The sequence below is a fragment of the Astyanax mexicanus genome, chromosome 2, assembly GCF_023375975.1.
Source record: "Astyanax mexicanus isolate ESR-SI-001 chromosome 2, AstMex3_surface, whole genome shotgun sequence".
Classification (NCBI taxonomy): Eukaryota; Metazoa; Chordata; class Actinopteri; order Characiformes; family Acestrorhamphidae; genus Astyanax; species Astyanax mexicanus.
The window spans coordinates 66,764,783-66,787,474 of record NC_064409.1 but is presented as its reverse complement, the minus strand read 5'-3'; the positions used below and the strand labels follow the sequence as shown (position 1 = coordinate 66,787,474).

The 22,692-nt window shown below is 36.2% G+C and overlaps 3 protein-coding genes across 3 annotated transcripts in view; all 3 read left to right on the top strand.

Annotated features, from left to right (window-relative positions):
* LOC103030246 (protocadherin alpha-C2) overlaps positions 1-22,692 on the top strand; it is a 124,127-nt gene that overhangs the window by 12,249 nt on the left and 89,186 nt on the right. The gene's annotated exons all lie outside the window — the stretch shown is intronic.
* On the top strand, positions 1,136-4,313 carry LOC125799049 (protocadherin alpha-8-like). The gene has a single exon (XM_049474811.1). It carries the CDS (start codon positions 1,534-1,536, stop codon positions 3,949-3,951), a length of 2,418 nt encoding a protein of 805 aa, XP_049330768.1. The 5' UTR covers positions 1,136-1,533; the 3' UTR covers positions 3,952-4,313.
* LOC111193082 (protocadherin alpha-3-like) lies at positions 5,199-8,509 on the top strand. The gene has a single exon (XM_022672078.2). It carries the CDS (start codon positions 6,008-6,010, stop codon positions 8,390-8,392), a length of 2,385 nt encoding a protein of 794 aa, XP_022527799.2. The 5' UTR covers positions 5,199-6,007; the 3' UTR covers positions 8,393-8,509.

Sequence of the window (22,692 nt, the reverse complement as noted above, 5' to 3'; positions counted from 1 at the left end):
GTGTGTGTGTGTGTGTGTGTGTGTGTGTGTGTGTGTGTTTGTGTGTGTGTGTGTGTGTGTGCGTATCTGTGTTTGTGTGAAGAATTATTTTTATTTATTATTATTTTTTGTTGTTTATCTGGTTAAGAGGGTCAGATGGCCTTGGGGTAAAGCTGTTGCAGAGTCCGAGGCTGATGGACTGGATGTTCCAGTGTCTTCTGACAAAAAGCTACAGACTATTTCCCCAAGTATACAAGATACAAATTATGATGGGATACTGTCATAGTATCCAGTACAGATCTGTAGATAATTGACACATGTATGTTGGACCCAGAATAAGCACTCATTTCATAGTGTACTCCTAGGCAATAATTGGTAGGCACACCCTATTGTTTCCAGATTTTAGAAGGATGTTTATTGGAGAGAAAAGATAAAGAAATAGAAAAGTGACTCTCAGTCATTTTCACAGATAAGTCTATTTTTTACAGCACCCTTTTAAAAATAAAAGTCTGTGAGTGTTGTTAGACATAGTTATTTTATATTTGTGCAAAATAGCAACACACCTGTAATCTGTGTGGTAATAATCCTGATATTGTTTTTCTTTATACGTGTATGGTAATGTTGGGTCATTTTGATTACATTTTAGACACTCATATAATAAGCCTAAATGTTGAGTAAAAAATGCAGTTTACTTTGATATTATTGTAATGTTAATATTGTCCCATGGCAATTGTGAACGTTTTGAAAGAGTGCAGAAATGTTGTGCTGTTTTGAGCTTTAACTCATTAAGATAATGTAAGGGAGCTTTCCAGAAATGTGGTTCTGAATGTTGTGGACTGGATGGTCTTATACACCCAATGTTCCTCCCGTGTTGAGGTTTATTGTAATCTTTCTTGCCTGAGTCAGAACATTAGGATCTCTTTGAGATACGTGATCTGGTTGAAAATATGATTAGTACTCGATCTGCAGAAATGGGTTTACTGGAGTTTCTTTAGTAAAAGCATAACCTCAATGTTAGAGAAATCTTTTAGGTACTAAATAATACTTTTCTTGCTAACTTGCATTAACTAACTTGCTAACTATGCACATAATCTTGTGCATAGAATTTAAAAATGCTTTCCACTACTTGTTTTGTTTCACTGCTATAGTTTCGCAAAAATCTTATATCTTCAAAACGTTTTAGGTAAAGGAACGCGCATTTTAAATTCACCTAACTAAATATACCAACAGGAAATAACTGTAAAAATAACAACTGATCTATTTTAAATAGAATTACTCGCTACATACTTTTCTTGTAGTAAAATGTGGAATCGCACGGTGTCAGTGTAAACTAAAAAAACGCTTCTGACGCGTTTGACTCCCAAACTGAACCACCTCATCATTTTATAGCACTCCTTTTTACACGGCTCATCGTCACACAGACAGTGCATTTCAGTGTTCATCGGATTACTAATTTAAATTCAATGTAATGAAGTGAATGAGAACTAATATGGGAATTCAGTGTGTGGACTATCTCTGCTAACGTGGACGGACACTGGAATAATTTCTCTTAAAATGGAACAAAGGCGTTCCGCATCATGGCGACTGAAGATTGCCAGTGCAGGATTATTATTTTTATTTTGGAGAGGGGTCTTTGCACAGATACGATACTCGGTTCTTGAGGAACAGAGGAATGGCACTGTTGTTGGCAACATCGCAAAGGATTTGGGTATTAATCAGAGAACTTTAAAAGAACGAGGATTTCGTATCGTATCAACGACAGGGGAAACTCTGTTCAGGGTAAATCGGAATGACGGAGTCTTGCACGTGAATGGGAAGATAGACAGAGAGGAGGTGTGTGAGAGGAGCAGTTCGTGCTTGATTAATCTAAAAATCGCACTTGAAAATCCTCTGGAGATTCATTATGTAACAGTTGAGATAGTTGATATAAATGATCACCCACCGATATTCTCCGAGAAAGAAAAGCGATTGGAAATATCAGAAAACGCCATAGCTGGTGTGCGCTTTCAGCTTCAAGGTGCACGCGATGCGGATAGTGGAGTAAATTCTGTGCAAATATATAAACTTAGTCAAAACGAACATTTTCGTATCGAGGTTAGGGACCGTGGTGAGGATGGAAAGATGCCCTTTTTAATTTTGCAGAAATCATTGGATAGGGAAACCTGCGCTAGACATAAGCTCCTCCTTACCGCACTAGACGGCGGGAGACCCCAGAAATCGGGTACTATGGAGATAATTGTGGATGTCATAGATATAAATGACAACGCGCCCGTTTTTACAAAAGACACGTATTCTGCAAAGCTTAGCGAAAATGCTCCTATTGGTACAAAAGTGATTCAGGTTAATGCAACAGACTTAGACAATGGTCCCAATGGTGAGGTGTTTTATATTTTTGGCCAGGATGTGAACAGTAATTTGCGTCGAGTTTTTGACCTAGATCCAGTTACAGGCGAGATAGTTGTGAAAGGACCAATAGACTTTGAACAAAAATACCAATATGAGATTGATATTCAGGCATCAGATAAAGCATTGGCACCACTGACCACAGATAAGATTATCCTTATCCAAATTGTTGATGTAAATGACAATGCGCCGGAAATTGAAGTGACGTCATTGTCAATCGCAGTACCTGAGAACTCACATTCTGGAACAACAGTGGCATTAATTAGTGTAAGTGATGTGGATTCTGGAATGAATGGGAAAGTGTCCTGCTCAGTACCTGAAGATATACCTTTCAGTTTATTGCAATCCTCACAGGAGAACATTTACTCATTGGTAACTAAATCATCACTGGATAGAGAGAAAACATCCCAGTATGACATCACATTTATTGCTAAAGATGCAGGGCATCCACCATTATCTTCCATTAAAACTCTCACTGTGTTCGTTTCTGATGTAAATGATAACAGCCCAGAGTTTTCCTTAAACCCTTACACTTTTTATGTACCTGAAAATAATGTACCCGGTATGTCGATGTTCTCTGTGTCTGCTCATGATCTTGACTTAGATGAAAATGCTATAATAAGCTACCACATTTGGAGAGACCCTGCTCAAGAAAATAAGCATTCATCTTTTCTAAATATAAACCCTGAAACTGGGGCGATATACGCACTGAAAAGTTTTGACTTTGAAAGTACTAAATCATACCAGTTTTATATTGTAGCTTCAGATTCAGGAACTCCATCACTTAGTAGCAACGTCACAGTAAATGTGTTCATACTGGATCAGAACGACAATGTTCCAGTGATCTTGTATCCAGTCAGCTCTAATGGAACTGCTGAAGGTGTGGAGGAGATTCCCCGTAATGTAAACGCAGGACATTTAGTGACCAAAGTGAGAGCCTATGACGCAGATATAGGATACAATGGCTGGTTATTATTTTCACTGCAGGAAGTGAGTGACCACAGTCTGTTTGGTTTGGACCGCTATACTGGACAGATAAGGAACCTCCGATCATTCACAGAAACTGATGAAGCTCTGCATAAACTGGTCATACTGGTCAAAGACAATGGCAATGTGTCACTTTCAGCTACAGCGACTGTGATAATCAAAATTGTGGAACCCAAAGAGGCTTTTGCTGCTTCTGATGTTAAAAGCTCAGTACAAGATGAAGACAATGATGTTACATTTTATCTGATCATCACTCTGGGCTCGGTTTCAGTGCTTTTTGTGATCAGTATGATTGTTCTAATCATGATGCAGTGCTCAAAATCTACAGACTGTTCCTCAAAATATTTACAAGATACAAATTATGATGGGACATTGTGTCACAGCATCCAGTACAGATCAGGAGATAAACGCTACATGTTAGTTGGACCCAGAATGAGTATTGGTTCTACTATTGCCCCAGGCAGTAATAGGAATACTCTAGTTGTGCCAGATCGCAGGAGAAGATCATCTGGAGAGGTAAGATTAAAAAGAATAATTGGCAATAAATTCCAGAACTACAATATTCAGCTCACTTTCTTGTAAAATTATGATTTTAAGATGTACCTTTTGGCCTTCTACTGAACTCTCTTGACATCTTTTTGAATTATTTAACATTTTAAACTAGGCGCACCCTGTTTGATTTCTTTAATATTTGTTTTTGTCAATATTGTAGCAGAATTTAACACAAAAAAATGTCTAACAACGTATTTTTGTGTTGCTATCTCTAAATATTTCCCCCTTAACATAACACATGTAATACTTGTTTGACATTAAGTATAGATATCATAAAGTGCAAATATGCAAATTAATTGCACAAAGATAAAAGTAGAACACTTAAGTAAATGCCACACAATAGGGCAGACAATAGACAATTACTGCAGCAGAGTGTAGTGGTGAAACAGTACATTGTGAATGTGTTGTGTGTGTGATTGAATAAGGTTCATATGTCTATGTGAATATTTAGAGCGAAACATAACATTCTACAACTGATAGGTATATGCAATGTAAGCTTATAAACATGCAAACATATGTGAGTGCAGCAGGAGTAAAAATGTGTTCCAGTTCAGTCCCTGTGTTTTTTTGTGAGATTGTTTGTGAGAAATCATTTTTATTTAGTATTTTTGCTTTTTCTTTCTTTTAGTTAAGCAGTCTAATGGCCTCAGCATAAAGCTGTTGCATAGTCTTAAAACTGATGGATTGGATGCTTTAGTGTCTTCTGCCCACAAGTCTACAGACTATTCCTCCAACTATTTACAAAATACAAATTATTATGGGATACTGTGTAATAGCATCCAGTAAAGATCAGGACATAAATCATATATGTATGTTGGACCCAGAATAATTACTGGCTCTATTATAATTCTAGGCAGTAATTAGTAGGAATATTTTAGTGGTACCAGATTGTAGAAGGATGTTGTTTGTAGAGAAACGATTTGAAGATAATATGCAATATCAGTCATTTTCTCAGATAAGCTTAATGGTTTTTACATCATCCTTTTAACCATGAAAATCTCTCATTGTTATTAGACATAGCTATTTTATGTTTGTTTAAAACTGCAACTTATCGATAATTTGTGTGTTGATAATCTTGATAGTGTTTTTTTATTTTTGTATGGGAATGTTGGAACGTTTTGATGAGCTTTCAATGATTAATTGTTAATAATCAGTGATTGTTAAGAAAAAAAAACTTAGTTCAGTTTTATAGTATTAAAGTAGTAATAAATCATTCCTATTATACCAGTTGATCTGTAGTTGCCAATATTATTATTGTCTAATAGCAATTTTGGTAAAGTGCAGAAAATTTGCACTGCTTTTAGCATGAACTCATGAAGATAATGTAAGGGAGCTGTCCAGAAATGTGGTTCTGAATGTTGTGGGCTGTATATGGTCTTGAAAACTCAATACTCTTTCCGTGTTGGGGTTTAACCTAATCTACATTGCTTGAGTCAGAACATTAATATCTCTTTAAGATATGTAATCTGGGTGAAAATATGAGTAGCAGCCGAACTGCAGAAATGGGTTTACTAGACTTATTAAAGATTTATTAATAGCATAACCTCAAAGTTAGAGAAGTCTCTTTTAGGTACTATATAATACTTTATTTGCTAACTTGCATAAATATGATCTTGTGCATAGAATTTAAAAAATGTTTTCCACTACCTGTTTGGATCACTGCTGTGGTCTCGCAAAAAATCGTATATCTTCAAAACGTTTTAGGTTAGAGAAAAAGGCATTTTAGCATTTTAACTTCTAACCATATTTATAAAGATGTATATGAAAATAACAACTGATCTATTTTAAATAGGATTACTCGCTACATAGTTTTCTTGTTTTTTCTTGTAGTAAAATGTGGAATCGCACGGTGTCAGTGTAAACTAAAAGAACGCTTCTGACGCGTTTGACTCCCAAACTGAACCACCTCATCATTTTGTGGCACATCTTTTTACACGGCTCATCGTCACACAGGCAGTGCATTTCAGTGTTCATCGGATTAGTAATTTAAATTTAATGTGATGAAGTGAATGAGAACTAATATGGGAATTCACTGTGTGGACTGTCTCTGCTAACGTGGACGGACTCTGGAATAATTTCTCTTAAAATGGAACAAAGGCGTTCCGCATCATGGCGACTGAAGCTGGCTTGTGCAGGATTGTTACTTTTATTTTGGAGAGGGGTCTTTGCACAGATACGATACTCGGTTGTTGAGGAACAGAGGAATGGCACTGTTGTTGGAAACATCGCAAAGGATTTGGGTATTGATCAGAGAACTTTAAAAGAACGAGGATTTCGTATCGTATCGACGACAGGGGAACCTCTGTTCAGGGTAAATCGGAATGACGGAGTCTTGCACGTGAATGGGAAGATAGACAGAGAGGAGGTGTGCGAGAGGAGCAGTTCGTGCTTGATTAATCTAAAAATCGCACTTGAAAATCCTCTGGAGATTCATTATGTAACAGTTGAGATAGTTGATATAAATGATCATGCACCGATTTTCCCTGAGAAAGTAAAGCGATTGGAAATCTCAGAAATCGCCGTAGCTGGTGCGCGTTTCCAGCTTCAAGGTGCACGCGATGCAGACAGTGGAGTAAATTCAGTACAAATATATAAACTTAGCCAAAACGAACATTTTCGTATCGAGGTTAGGGACCGTGGTGAGGATGGAAAGATGCCCTTTTTAATTTTGCAGAAATCATTGGATAGGGAAACCTGCGCTAGACATAAGCTCCTCCTTACCGCACTAGACGGCGGGAGACCCCAGAAATCGGGTACTATGGAGATAATTGTGGATGTCATAGATATAAATGACAACGCGCCCGTTTTTACAAAAGACACGTATTCTGCAAAGCTTAGCGAAAATGCTCCTATTGGCACAAGAGTGATTCAAGTTAATGCAACAGACTTAGACAATGGTCCCAATGGTGAGGTGTTTTATATTTTTGGCCAGGACGTGGACAGTAATTTGCGTCGAGTTTTTGACCTAGATCCAGTTACAGGCGAGATAGTTGTGAAAGGACCAATAGACTTTGAACAAAAATACCAATATGAGATTGATATCCAGGCATCAGATAAAGCAACAGTACCACTGACCACAGATAAGATTATCCTTATCCAAATTGTTGATGTAAATGACAATGCGCCGGAAATTGAAGTGACGTCATTTTCAATCGCAGTACCTGAGAACTCACATTCTGGAACAACAGTGGCATTAATTAGTGTAAGTGATGTGGATTCTGGAATGAATGGGAAAGTGTCCTGCTCAGTACCTGAAGATATACCTTTCAGTTTATTGCAATCCTCACAGGAGAACATTTATTCATTGGTAACTAAGTCATCACTGGATAGAGAGAAAACATCCCAGTATGACATCACATTTATTGCTAAAGATGCAGGACATCCACCATTATCCTCCATTAAAACTCTCACTGTGTTCGTTTCTGATGTAAATGATAACAGCCCAGAGTTTTCCTTAAACCCTTACACTTTTTATGTACCTGAAAATAATGTACCCGGTATGTCGATGTTCTCTGTGTCTGCTCATGATCTTGACTTAGACGAAAATGCTATAATAAGCTACCACATTTGGAGAGACCCTGCTCAAGAAAATAAGCATTCATCTTTTCTAAATATAAACCCTGAAACTGGGGAGATATACGCACTAAAAAGTTTTGACTTTGAAACTATTAAATCATACCAGTTCTATATTGTAGCTTCAGATTCAGGAACTCCATCACTTAGTAGCAACGTCACAGTAAATGTGTTCATACTGGATCAGAACGACAACGTTCCAGTGATCTTGTATCCAGTCAGCTCTAATGGATCTGCTGAAGGTGTGGAGGAGATTCCCCGCAATGTGAACGCAGGACATTTAGTGACCAAAGTGAGAGCCTATGATGCAGATATAGGATACAATGGCTGGCTATTATTTTCACTACAGGAAGTGAGTGACCACAGTCTGTTTGGTTTGGACCGCTATACTGGACAGATAAGAACCCTCCGCTCATTCACAGAAACTGATGAAGCTCTGCATAAACTGGTCATACTGGTCAAAGACAATGGCAATGTGTCACTTTCAGCTACAGCGACTGTGATGATCAAAATTGTAGAACCCAAAGAGGCTTTTGCTGCTTCTGATGTTAAAAGCTCAGTACAAGATGAGGAAGACAATGATGTTACATTTTATCTGATCATCACTTTGGGCTCAGTCTCAGTGCTTTTTGTCATCAGCATCATTGTCCTGATCGTGATGCAGTGCTCCAAATCTACAGACTATTCCTCCAAATATTTACAAGATACAAATTATGATGGGACACTGTGTCACAGCATCCAATACAGATCAGGAGATAAACGCTACATGTTAGTTGGACCCAGAATGAGTATTGGTTCTACTATTGCCCCAGGCAGTAATAGGAATACTCTAGTTGTGCCAGATCGCAGGAGAAGATCATTTGGAGAGGTAAGATTAAAAAGGAATAGTTGCCAATAAATTCCAAAACTAGAATATGCATCATAAATGTAACTGTGCAAATTAATTATGCAAACATAAATCTAGAACATTAAAGATAAAAAAGAATAACTGCCAATAAACTCCAGATCTGGAACCAAAATCTGCCTTTGCTGGTACCAAATGATGATTTTAGGATTTACCTCTTGATCTTATTTTCAGCCCTATATATATTTTTGGCATTGTTCTGTGTGTTTGAATTTTAAAAGAGATAATCCTCTTATTACATTTTTCGTGCTGCACTATAGACGCAATACATTGTATCATGTCTGGTAATCAAATCTGATAATGATTATGCTTAGTGTTTCTCTTTTGCACTGTTCTTAATGTTAGTGAATTGTTTATTGAAATGTCTTCTTACAAGTTAAACCTTGGAGTTACTATGGTCTGTTGTTTTTCTTTAGTGTGTTTTCACAGTTGTGTTGTCATTCTTGTGGTTTAATACAAGGAACTTAATGGTAACAAAATAGCACACTGCTTTTGCTTATTGGTCAGAGCTATCTGGAGTGGGAGTAAGAAAGTAAACACAGGAAGAAGGCTGGTGGTCCAAATGATTACACATTTTGCATTGCAATTTAGCATGAAGCAGTGGTAGAGATGGAATTTCTTTATGGATGTAGTTTTCCTGGGTAATATATCAAGTTAAACTTCACCTGAACAGCTGTTTAGCTCAAACATGAGATCTACATCTAATAGTTGGGGCAGATTGAGGCTGTTTATGAATTTCAGCAGCTTTGCAGTGTCTGACTATTCATGCTAGCATAGCACACAGTAGCGCACCACCATCATATCAGTGCTGAGAATGACCTGCCACTAAAATAATACCTGCTCTGTGATGGTCTTCTGGCTCCTGTTTATTGAAGAACTGGGTTAAATGAGAATAGAGAAATAGAAGTATAACAGTCTGTAATTACAAAACTACAAGTTTCATACATGATTAGTGGAGGTGAAAATGGATATTTGATGTAGAAACGAGGGGGCAGCCATAATGCTATGCTTAATTGTGTACATTAGTGATCTCTATATAAACTTAAAAAAAGATTTGCAATGCTGTGCTAATTTTGTCTTTTTTTGGCATTTGAGTACTACTGTAAAAAGAATAATTAATTTGATGCTTGTGTTCTTGAGCTACATATACTGTATGAACACAGAACTGCTGTGTCACCTGTCCAAGAGCTCAGTGCTGGTCAGCAGCACTCCTGCTGCAGCTGCTGCAGTAGCTTTGGAGAGGGAACTTTATGTACTGTGTCTGCTGCAGTCAGGGTTTTTTTTCCTACTTCCTGTGACTTTCAGAACACAAATATATTTGATTAAGGATATTTTTTCACAATTGTAACAGATTTCCAGGTGAACACTTGGCAACATATTTATAACTCTGCATTTAATTAATGGTTCCCACAGACCGATATTAATTGTTCCCTTAACAACAATGCTCTGCAATATTTGTGGCCCATTATATCGATTACTTGCAAAAATTGTATAAGTAACACCTTGTTTAGATGCTGTTATTGATGTTGTTGTCACTTTGCAGCAGTATCACTTTGATACTATCCTAGCCCAAACCATTGATAACTGAGTAAAATGTTAAAAGCATGTGGAGGGGTATTTTAAAACACTTAATTCAAGGATATTAAGTGATTTAAAAATATTTGTCTGTGCATATATGCACGTTTGTAATTGATAAATTTAGAATTCTAACTCTACATCACTCAGGTTTAGGACTTTATGACTTCAATCAAATGCCTTGTTGATTTTTTCTGCCAAGCTGGTTAACTAATGTGACTAACTGACTGTAAAAACAACTGTGGCAGTCAGGTCTTTATGATTATATGGTTAACAAACTCACCTACACAGTGACAATCTGCAGTGTTAAAATAATTTTCTGACTCCCTGTGGGTTCATATCAGCCACAGAATTAAGTAGTTTCAACTACCCAAAGTTTATGTAATCTCACAGGCTCTGTCTCTTGATTTTTTTTTTGTATTATTAGGAGGGTTCATTTGTTTGTGGAGGTTACCTCTGTGTTATATTTGTTTGTTCAGTGAATTAATGAGATTTAGTTGTGGCGGTTCACCTTTTTAGTGTTGGGTTAGAAGTTTGATTAGGGTGTTCACCAGAGTACTGTCATTTTATGCAAAAATCACTGTTTGTGTGGACATTGTTTATATTCTCTTCTGAATTAAATGAAATGTACTCAGAATAAATATATAATTGATCTTACAGTATAAAGAAGTATTTTTAAAAATTCTACATTTTTCACAGCCTATATTCCTGCACCAGTTGTTTTATTAAAATTTGTAATGTGTGTTTCCTGCAGATACTTTGTTTTACAGTTTTGAAAATGTAATAGTTCATAAATAATAATTCATAAATAATCAGAAATAATATACAGAAGTAATTTAAAATGGATTAGAAAATGTGTTAACCACTAGGGCTGTCAACATTAATGCGATAACGCATGCAGTTATTCTGAAAGCTTTAGCACATTATTTTTTATGCAAATTAATCACGTGACAAAATTGAGTGTGGTGATGCATTAGCAGTTTTATTTAGTGATACAACATAGCAACACTTTTTTTTTGTTAAATTTACTTAATATAACATGTACTAATTTATTTTATACCAGTCATAGGGACCTCCAGTTCTGTATAGTCTCAATTATTCCCTTCCACACTCTGATCCAATTCATACAGGGCTTGCTTATTAGTTAATAAGCTGACATGTCTGTTTCTGAAAATAGTTTAAACTGACTCTTCAGGACTGAATTTTAGAAGCATTGGACAATGGATGCTCTGAAATAAAAATCTGAGAATGTGGCGCATGGAGGCTTTTAAAGCCCCACCTTCACTGCTCTTCCTGTGATAATTTGCTCATTGGTTACCATGGAAACACAATTTCAAACAACAACATCCAGAAGAGCAGCATGTGTTAAGTCTGAAATCTAAGGGGCGAAACAGAATTCAGTTGTTTTCCTGAGCTCCAGAATAAGATGAGCTCTAAATGCGAGTCTGAATGTCTCATGTGAGATCAGGGCATTGTTACCCTGGTTGTAACAATCCTGTGTGGTTGCCATGGCAACTGACCTCAAGAGCACCTGTATGATGTTCTAATAGTTACCATGGTAACAGATCTCCATAATATATGGTGTCATATTCTAAAATGTTTTCCATAGAAACAGAGCTAAACAACATCATTCTGTTTTTGCGATGTTCTAAGTAAGAGCTTAGAATCACACAGCCAGGAGTACAGAGACAAAGAAAAATTGCCACCCAAAAGGGCATATTTACTGTTAACAAAAATCAAACATAGGACAAGAGCAATACAGTGAGCAATACTCCTTGTTTTCTCTTGCTCATCAATTCTCATGCATTTGATTATTTGTATTAAAGCATCCATGTAATCTCATGACATAATGAAATAAGGCTTCTTACAACTCTGCTATTGTGTAAGTCAGTATCAACATAACATGTTTTTTGTGTCTACAGCAGTGGTTTAACTTTGACACAAACACTGCCTAACAATATTTAAAAAAAATATTTGCTTTTATTTATCTGTAAAAATGAATAAATAAATAATGGAACCCTAAAAATTTATAATAAGAAAAAAAGATGGAAAGAGAGAAAAAAAACTAACTGGGAAAGATACAGACCAGAGGAGAGAGAGACTGGCAGAAGGAAGGCCTGTGGAAGGACACACACACACACACACACACAGCTGGACAGAGACAGTGAAGGAAGTGTGGTAAGGGGTTCTTTATAGAAAGACACAGACAGGCTTGTGTATTATCTTGTGTGTGTAAGTGTCGTAGAATGCAGAACCTATTTTATTATATCTCTCTCTCTGTGACTGCTTCCATATGTTGTGTAATCCAACATTTTACAATACTATACTGGAGCCAAGTGAGAGGCACAGACTGGTTGAGGAGTAAGAAAGAAAAGCAGGAATGGGGGGAGGGGGCAGAGCAGAGCAGGGAATGAAAAGAGGAAAAGGAACAGAAGAGAGAGAGAGAGACTATAAATGTAGAATGGAAAACATGTAGCATCTTGTGCATGTGTTCTGGTGAAAATTATATATATTTTTTTAATTTTTTTTGGTTGCTAGTTAAGCACATTAATGAAGTTAAACATTAAGCTGTTTTATACATTATTATATCAGAAATGTGGCTAAAATCTGTGGATAAAACCTATGAATATGTGAAGAAGTGTGTGCCAGTAAGCTTTGTAATGATATTGATTTTTGTGCTTAGATGTGAGACCTGCTGGGTATATGAGGCAGAGTGGGTCAGCTCAGCAATGCAGTAGTAGTTCAGTTCTTTAGTGGGTCATGTCAATTCTACTTCTATCCTACTCTGCTATAAGTAGCTGCATCCCTTTTATCTCTGTCTACAGCTGGCCTCAAGTGTATCGTTGCACTTTTATGCCTCTCTCTCTCTCTCTCTCTCTCTCTCTCTCTCTCCAGTGTTTTTACGAAGATATTTTTGAAAAACAAATGTGAGGTGCATTATTAGGTTTCCACATACATACTTTTTTGCTCACAATTGAATCTCTGAAATAACATATTCATTGAAATGTAATGTTTTCTTTGATGTATAAATAGGGGCCGAGGTAACTTATCAATGACACAGATTACAGGAATATGTACACAACCCATCACAAGTTTGGACACATCTTATCATTTAATGCAATTTAATGTTTTCCCCCTTCATTGTAAATTAATACAAACCAAATAGTCTGTGAATAATTTAGGTGGCTCTCTTATCATAAGATTTTTAATGGTCTTTGCGACTGCGTTTACAAGATACTTTCAAGATACTTAAGTTCTTGATATTTTTTTGGATTGACTGACCTTCATTTCTTGAAGTATATTTTTCTTACCTTAGTTAAGTAGTTTTTGCTTAATATGGATTAGAAAAAATAGGGTTATTTACTGTATACCAACTCTACCTCTTCACAACAGAACTGATGGTCTCAAACACATTAAGAGGCATGGAATTCAAGTATTAACTATTCAAATTCAAATTAACTATTGACAAGTCACAAAGCTGACTGAGAAAATCCTGCCAAGATTTCCAAATTGTCATCTAAGCAAAAGGGTTCCTACTTTAAAGAAAAAAATATTCTGTTTTGTTTATCACTTTTCTGTTTACTAAATAATTCTTTATAGTTGGGATGAGTTTAGTATCTGCTATGCAGTAAATTTTAAAATAATAATAAAAAAGAAAAATCAAGTTATGTCCAGACTTTTGACTGATGCTTTGTATTTGCATACTATTGCAGAAATGGCCATGCCCTCCAGAAATGGCTGTGTTCCAAACACATTACCACACTAAAAAAGTGTTTTAAAAATAGTGCACCACTTGTATAAGTGCACTCGTGTTGTAAGTGAAGTATAGAAGTGTTCAGTTTATAAAAGTCATGGATTTTTTTCAAATAGCGAGACAATGCTAAAAAAAAACAAAAAAAAAACACCCTCACTCATAGGCATCTAAAGTGTGGGAGTATTTTGAACAGAGACCAAATAATGTGGTGCTCTGTGAGCTTTACAGAGTGGGCATTGCTGCCTTACTTAAGCATGTGGTCCACATGGTAGTGTAGCAACACTTTAATGCAAACGTTTGGAACATGCGCTGCTTTTTTTAAGTGTTAGTACTGCAAGTACTGTGTCTTCATCACCCCATGTTCAAAGTACCATAATATTTGCATTGATGTTGTTATGTTATTGCAATGTTGCACCCTGTTGCACTGTTATCTGGCCATTTTATATTTGTTTGTCTTTAACAGTCATGTACAAGTGAGAGAACAGCCTAATCTCACATTCCAACCTACAGCCTGTAAATGAATGTAATTATTTTCCTGTCTCTACGCTGATGCAGAAATAATTTAAAGTTATTCATAAAAACATATGCAAATACACTCCATTTTAGCTAAAGGGTTGCTATGACATTAAACAGACATTACATGTTAATGCTGAGGTATTTTTGTAAGAAATTAATTCTTTGAAATGCATCATATGTGCTTTTGAAGGAAGGAAACCAAAGAAAATGAATGAAGTAAATAATTAAAACATTATTTTTATGTGTAATAATTATTTTTTTCATTACATAACAATAATCACATCTTAGCCTAGACTAGCCTTGCCTAGCTGAGCTTAGCATTGTAACAAGAATTATTATTACATCTCACTGGATAGCATTTCTGTTCTTGCTGGGTTCTTAGGGTAAGTGTGTGTTTAGCTAGCTTGGAAGACTGTACTGGTTGCCCTTCATTTCTTTTTTGGCCTAGGGTTAGCATTTATGGAACTGTAATTCAGTATCTATTAGTACCGGTAGTTGTGGTTTGCTGGCTCTCCTTCTCTCCCTCCCTGATCAGCCAACTGTGATGTGGTGCCTCAGCTATATGATACAGTGCGTCATTGTGCATGTGGCAGGCTGCCTTGCTCTGTTTGGCCTTTTAAGTCATGCTTTACCTGGTCAGCTAGCATTCGATTTTGGTGTTTCAGCTCTGCTTCCATAACAGCCATTACTTATAATCTCAAGCCAGTAATCGGGCTGAGTAAATGTAAAGATTAAGAATGTGAGTAAAATGGACCACATGTACTTAACAGAGGTTTTTGGAGGACACTGCAGTGTTTGAGATTTATGTTTCTTTCATATATTAAATTCCTGTTACTTAAATATGCCATTCAGGCTTTATAATGGTCAACATAAAATCTATATAAAACACCCTAAATGGTGGCTTAGCAGTTAGAGCACCAGGTTATCAAATGAGGGTTTTGGGTTTTAATACCCAGGTTTGGCAAACCCTTGGGCCTTTGAGCAAGGCCCTTAACCCTCACTGCCCCCAGGGACCACAGTGATGGCTAGCCACCACTCCAGGGATGTGTTCTCACTATGTCGCTATGTGTGTGTGTGTGCTCTCTAGTGTGTAGATGTGTGCATGTTTTCACTACATGGTTGGGTTAAAGGCAGAGGTCAAAAAGAATATAAAGATATCGAGAATAAGAGTTTACTACTAGCCTTATATGTATTATCGCATTGAGAAAGACAAAAACAAAGTGTGTTACTCGTTAAGAAAATGCACACATATTTTGTAAACAGATAATATTCTGAATACCTTTTGTAGCAAAAGTGTGCATTAGGCTCCACAGCCATATCTCCTTTTCTTCCTCTCAACACCCTGCGGGCAAAAAGCATGTAGTCAAATATTTATGTAGCTAAATTAAAGGGAGGTCTCTAATAACCTTCAGATAATATTCACTAGCAACCACTTACGGAGCAGATAAATTCTAATGATTGGGCAAGAGCCATCCTATCCATTAATGCCAGTCTAACCAAGTTCACTCTCTTTAATAAATACAGTCTGTCTAAAGTTAAAGGTCTGTTGCAAACATAAAGGCAAAAAGATAAAGGTCTAGTATATCCTAAATTATTTTTTCACATTAACTAGTTAGATTATGTTTATTATATACTTCAATAACTCTACCTCACCTAATATCTCAAATCACCAGAAATACTTTAAACTCTCTTACAATTTTATCCTAATGACAGAAAAACTAGTTTTAGCTTTTTTTTTTTCCAATTATGCTCTTATGCTCTTAGCCTGCAAATATATAAAGTTTTGCAACTGATATTTGGTATGCTATTAATTAATTCATATGAATGAAATTCATGACATAAAATAAAAGTATGCTGCCGCCATGCAGTGTTTCAGAAATTTAGAACAGAGATTTACAGATCACCAACTAATATTAATCCACTTAGTTATAGTTTATGTTCCCACAATGTGATGTTTTTCATAAATGTAAGCTTGTAAGTAACATTAGCTGTCTGAGTGAAGTGCAGTACACCCGCATTCTTAAAACACTAACACATGTTTATAAACATGTTTCTTGCTAATGTTATAGATTGGGTAGAAGCTATTTATATGGCTTTTCAGTCACAGATAATTGTTATTTGTTACTCAGTCAGCTGCCATTCTACTCATAGAAGTAACTACATGTACATATGGTGCCACTAGCATACTTTATCCAAATGTGGTAATAATATGTAAAATCATGCTTTGTCCATTTCCAAAAGTAATGGAGAGAGTGTACTGTGCTTTCCTTTAGACTATCATTGGACTGCATAAAAATCTGATTACCCATTACTCAAAATTATTTTCACATCTGTAGCTTAATGTATAGTTTTTCAATTCCTATGTAGATTGCGTGCAGTCCCTTTGGTATCTGGCTTACTATTTCTGTACTAAGAGTTTTTAGGAGCTGAAACACTGATGTTTTGGATAAGCCTCTAGTTGATTTATACTGATATTTCAGTTCCAACACTTCTTGGCCTAGTGGCATTTATCCTTTTGTTGAAAGTCCCCAGAAACAAATGCCACAATAAACACTAGGGATTTTTGCTTGGAAACACTAAGAAATTATTAGATATAGCAAAACATACACATACACAATTACATTTACATAGCTCATTTCTGTCATGTGCTCAACGTTTTACCCATTGTTTTTTGTGTTATGCCTAATTCATTTTCAATATGTTATTTCAGTTCTCCATTCAGAATGTTTTTCTGCATCTCAGCTGTGCAGATTAAGTTACAGCTAGATTGATGTAAACTCAACATAGTATATTTACATAAAAATAGCACTGAAAGAGCAGAGGAAGGAGCAATGGTCAGAAATAGACACCGTTAGATAAGGTTAAAAAAAGGAATGGTGTGGGATGGTTGAAAGATGCAGAGAGAGAAAGAGAGAAAGAGAGAGAGAGAGAGAGGGGAGAAAGAGACAACCTTGACAGAGTTGGGGGAGGTATTGTGACTCATCTGTGTTAGCATGCGCAACGGTGTGTGTGTGTGTGTGTGTGTGTATGCATGTTCCGAGAACAGGCTACGTAAGTGTAACAGCCCGCAGACCAGCAGGAGGCAGCAACCAAATGTAGCTTTACTCATGCCACATAAGTGTGTGTTTGTTTGTGTGTGTTGCATGGGCTTTGTGAGAAGAAGTGGTTGGCAAGCCAGGAGACATATGGGGTTTCCTACAGTATGTAAATCATATGACGTGTATAAAAAATCAGTGACTCTTTATTAAAGTGGACCACCACCGCTGCAGCTTGGTCTCAAGTGAAATTCATACAAATGTGGCTACTAAACTATGGGGCAGTTTCCTGGACAAAGATTAAGCCTAGTCATAGACTATTTTGAAGAGTTCAAGAGTTAATTTCCAAAAACAGACTTAGTATGTTTTAAGAATAACACATCTTTGCTAAATAACGTATTATTTTTATATTATTTATTATTTTCTTTTTAATGAAAAATCTCCATTTAAAAGGTTGTAGTTTAAAACTAAGCTAAACCCTTGTCTGGGAAACTGCCCCATGTACAATATGTAATAAATATAATTATTTCCTTGTTCTTGTAAATTAGCAATGGGAAACAAAATAAAATAAAAAATAGCTGTTTGAACAGATAATGTTACAAAACAAACTAAACCTCAAACAATCTACCTACAGATAAGCCTAACCGTACACTTAACCTACTACACCTAAACCTAATTTTAACCTAACCTAAACCTAACCATGCTCTAACTCCAACCTTCCGCTTAACCATAGTATAATATAAAATGATAGTAGCATCATGTCTGCATAAGTTTGTCCATTCATTTCCTTTTTTAGAACACCACAACAAAGAATAGCAGCAAGAACATAGTTCTACCATGGTCCGTTGAGTTCATACCAGACAGGTTGTGTGTGTCTGGCAAATAGGCGGCACCAATTGATGGGAGTTGTTGTGTTAAAAAGGGAATATATGCAAAACATTTTTTAGGGTACAGTTTTATTTATATATTAGTATGGATTTTGTGAGATATTATTGGATTGCTGATATTAGACACATCTTACTCAGGACAGAACTATCTTCTTACACTTCAGGTAATTAAGATTACATCTTTTATTTTTTCTAAAATACGTATGCCAGGTATGGTAAACATTTAACATTATTGGACTGAAATTGAGGTCAGAAATTGATTAAATAAAAGAACTAAAGATATTTTATGCATGTTCTTACAATTATTTCGTCTTTTTTTTAGTTATGCACTTCTGTCCCTTTGCTGACTTCACATCTGGTCAGAGAGAAACCCCCCATTAATTTGATCTTTCTTTGTCTCTCTTTTACTTGCTCCTTCACACGCATGCGCACACATGCAAGCACTCTGCCTTGGAGATGTAGGGCAGTATATAATTCAGTAAATAATTCAGCCTGCTCGCAGACTGCCTCCCACAGCTCCACACAAACATGGCTGAATTCATCTATCGTGTTCATCTGTAGCTCTCTCTCTTTTTTTTCCGTCTTTCTCATCCTTAAATAATATTTATAATGAACTTTTACATTCTTGAGCTCATATTCATGGAATGACTGCTAAATCAACATCAAACATCAAATGAATACTTATTTCTTGAATAATCACATTACTGAAATTGCCGGTCCTATCATTAATTTGTGTGCATGTGTAACATGTGGCTGTGCTCTACTGCTGTGGTTTCTTCCAGCTGCTCCCTTTGAAAAAATGCTCTGTGTATGTGTGTTACAATTAAAAAAAAATAACTAAATTAGATAATAAATACAAGTAACACTATGAAGCTGCATGGTTATGGAGAAGAAACAGATAGGACAGTGATGAGTGGATGATATTATTTGCATTTTGTGGCAGAAAAAGGTGCATTATTAATACACATCTTCTCCCTGGTCTTTGTGTTTATGTTTGCATATGTGTGTTTATGGAGTTATGAAGTAGCTTTTGGCTCTGTGTGTGTAGCACTGGGACCTGAGTTTTTATATTATATTATATTATATTATATTATATTATATTATATTATATTATATTATATTATATTATATTATATTATATTATATTATATTATATTATATTATATTATATTATATTATATTATTCTATAGACCTGTCAATTTCATATATTTACCAAGCAGACTTTATCTACTCTCTCTGAGGGTAGGATTTGCCTATACTGTTTTTTTATACTTGTGAATTATAATGGAATTGTATTGTACAATTTGTTTGTGTATCACAATTTAGAAAAGCAGGGTCAGAAGACAAAGTCTGCTATGCAATAAAGCCTGGAGCATAGAAGCTTAGGAACCTTGCTCAAAGGCCCAACAGAGGCAACTTAGTGGACCTGGGTATTAAACCCACAACACTGTGATCAATAACTCTGTGTGCTTTAATCACTGAGATATCACTGCCAGACAGAAGAGAGACCATGTTGTTTGAACTCATCTTGTCTTTTTATTTCTGCTCAGTCCTCTCTTATTTTCTCATCTTTCAACTCTGTCTTCTGATTGTGTTCTGCTGGAGAGTGACTGAATAGTCTCCATTGTTCTTTATTTGGAGATAATCAGAGTCATACCGATGTAATAAGGCTACATCTTCTGCATATTTTACTATCCTCATTTTCCCATGTTTTGTAATAGTCAGGGCCCCTCAGGACCACCACAGAGCAGCTATTATTAGGGTGGTGGACCATTCTCAGAACTGCAGGCACACTGACATTGTGATTGTGTGTTGGTGTGTTAGTAAGTACAGAGAAAGGACTGTGTGTACTTATAGAACTACAAAATGCTCGTATATGATCAGTTGACAGTTGATAGTTTCTTGTTTGAACATAAAATGTAAACATAAAGTGCAGGCATAATAGGTAAAATAAAAAATGTCTTCAGCTGTCATATAGCCTTGTTTGCCTTGTTGCATTGTTTTAAAAGAGTGGTAAAGTATCCACCGTTTATTTTCTGGCCTCATTTACCTGTAAATCTTGAGCTATGAGGTTCCGAAAGCCAGTCAGCATTTATGCTGTATTCACAATTCTCTGAAGGAAAGTCTTTGTATGAGAGGAGACTGAGGGGGATGCTTAGGTTGGATGGAGGAAGGAGGATAGCATTCTTTGCTGGTGATTAGTAGCATTGACACAGATACAGTTAAGGGATGTCAAATTTTCCATAGGTTGTTTAGAAAGAACCCACATTTTGTGCTTTTTGATGGTAGTTGCCGAAAAGTCGGTTAACAACACAAGTAGTGGTGTTATCTAAAAAACAACAGTAACTAATCTGTTACAGTAAAAAAACAAAAACTTTTATTTAACTAAGACTTGACTGTTGCAAAACCCTTCCTCTAACTGTTTTTCTTTTACAAACAATCAAACTCCCAGCCTGTTATCCAGAATGCGGCAGGACAACTTGTCTTTTGTCTTAACGAGGTGGTGGAACTGACTTCTACTGAGTGTCAACAGTGAACAGCAGAGTTGCTCACTGTATTTATGTTCAGACTAAAGACCCATTTATTCCTAAATTAACACTTTTCTTCTAGGTATCCATACAGACTTTAATCATCAGCATCTTGTTTGACATATATTTTGTATCTTTTTTTAAGTAGCTCTGGAAAAGGGTGTTTTCTAAATGCCTTAAATGTAAATTACATGTACAGTACTGTGCAACATTTTACCTCAGCAAATTACGCTAATCCATTTATCTTAGCAATATGAGTGTTTTTGCCTGAAAAGGCATCACTTATGATTTGAACGGATGCAAGTAAACATAAATTGAGTAAAAAGTAACGAGAATTTCTCATTTTTAGGTAAGTAGGTTGTATCCTGAGCCAAGCTGTAGAACAAAGTTTAGTTCCAGAGTTTTCCTGGATGCCCTCAGCTAGCATGTGCATGTTTAGTTACATTAGCAGCTCACCTGATTTAACATCAGTAAGCTTTGATTTACCAAACCAGGTGTTGATTAATATGATGAGAACTAGAAATAACTCTATTAAACTCGGATGAGGAGAGATTAGGAGATGTTTTAAGGAAAACAGTGCTGTTAAAGCTGTGCTTTTTGTAAAATTGCTGTATTTATTGTAATGCTAGTGTTTTACTGAGCTAATAAACACTTACTGCCCGAATACGAAGCGTTTTCTTTACTTAAAGTAGATTAAAATGCTTCAACAAAAATTGGGATAAAAGAAAAGTGAAACAACCCAGTGACATACTGCCCTTCATAGACTTTTTCCTGCTTGTTGATCTGTCAGGTGTGAAATCCATTGACCTTTTTCTAAATCAGCTGAAGTGTGTCTGTGATAATTCTCCTGGCTGCATCCGTGTGTAGGCATTGTTGTCAGTCTCAGGTGTGTTGGTATTAATCTAGTTGTGAACGTCCCACTGGTGTTTCTGGGTGCAGAGTGGTTGGATTAAGCCCATAAACTTAACTGTGTGAGACGGTAATCCCACCCCAAGTCTTCTAATGGGATTAGAGTGGAGTCCCATCATCTTTATAGCAGCATGAGAAAGTGGCAGTGAATTTAGCTCCATATACAAAGAGCTTTGCTCTTCTTTGCTTTTTTCATTCTTACACACACATACACACACACACACACACACACACACACACACAGAGAGAGAGAGAGAGAGAGAGAGAGAGAGAGAGAGAGAGAGAGAGAGAGCTCGGCATTGACACACTTTCACTCTTGACTTCCATCTCCATTTTTTATTGCTCTCAATTTCCTTTCTTGCTTAATTTGGTTTCACACACCCTCTTCCTATCTCTTTTCATTCATGAACCCCACCTCCTACTCTCAGTCCATGTTAAACTTTCATTCATCTGGTCTCATGTGTGCCCATTGCCCTTTTCATTTCACTTCTCCCAGCCACATAATTTGCACCATCCTTTCTTTCATCCTTCCACACCATTTAGTTCTGCTTTTGACTGTGACTTTACTTTATCTACATTGCTTTATCCACTGCATGTTCTCATCTAGGTCATATATTATCCACACCCACCCTTTTTCTATCAGACAGTCTTTTTTTCTCCTCCATCTTTGCTGTTCTCTCATCCTTGTGCACCATATCAGCAACAACCACCATCCATTATGTATATTATTTCTGTGCTCACATTAATGACTGCTATCTGCATCTGTAGCTGTCTTTAGAGTATTTACATTTAAAAAATGTAAAACAGAAGTGGCCCTGTTGTAAACCACAAATGTCTTTGTATTATAAATGGGCCTTATTTATCAATATCTTCAAAAAAAATCTTACATTAGTTCTTGAGAAAAGTCCAAGCAAGTAGTCTACATCAAGAGCTGCTCTTATAATTATCATTCCTATTGATAATACACAATCTTATTTTTTATTGATTGATGCACATGGTGCACTGTGAATCTTACAGTAATATTGTTCTACTCTGGTTATCAGGAGAACTATAATGGAAAATTTCGCTAATTAATAAAGCTGACTGGTT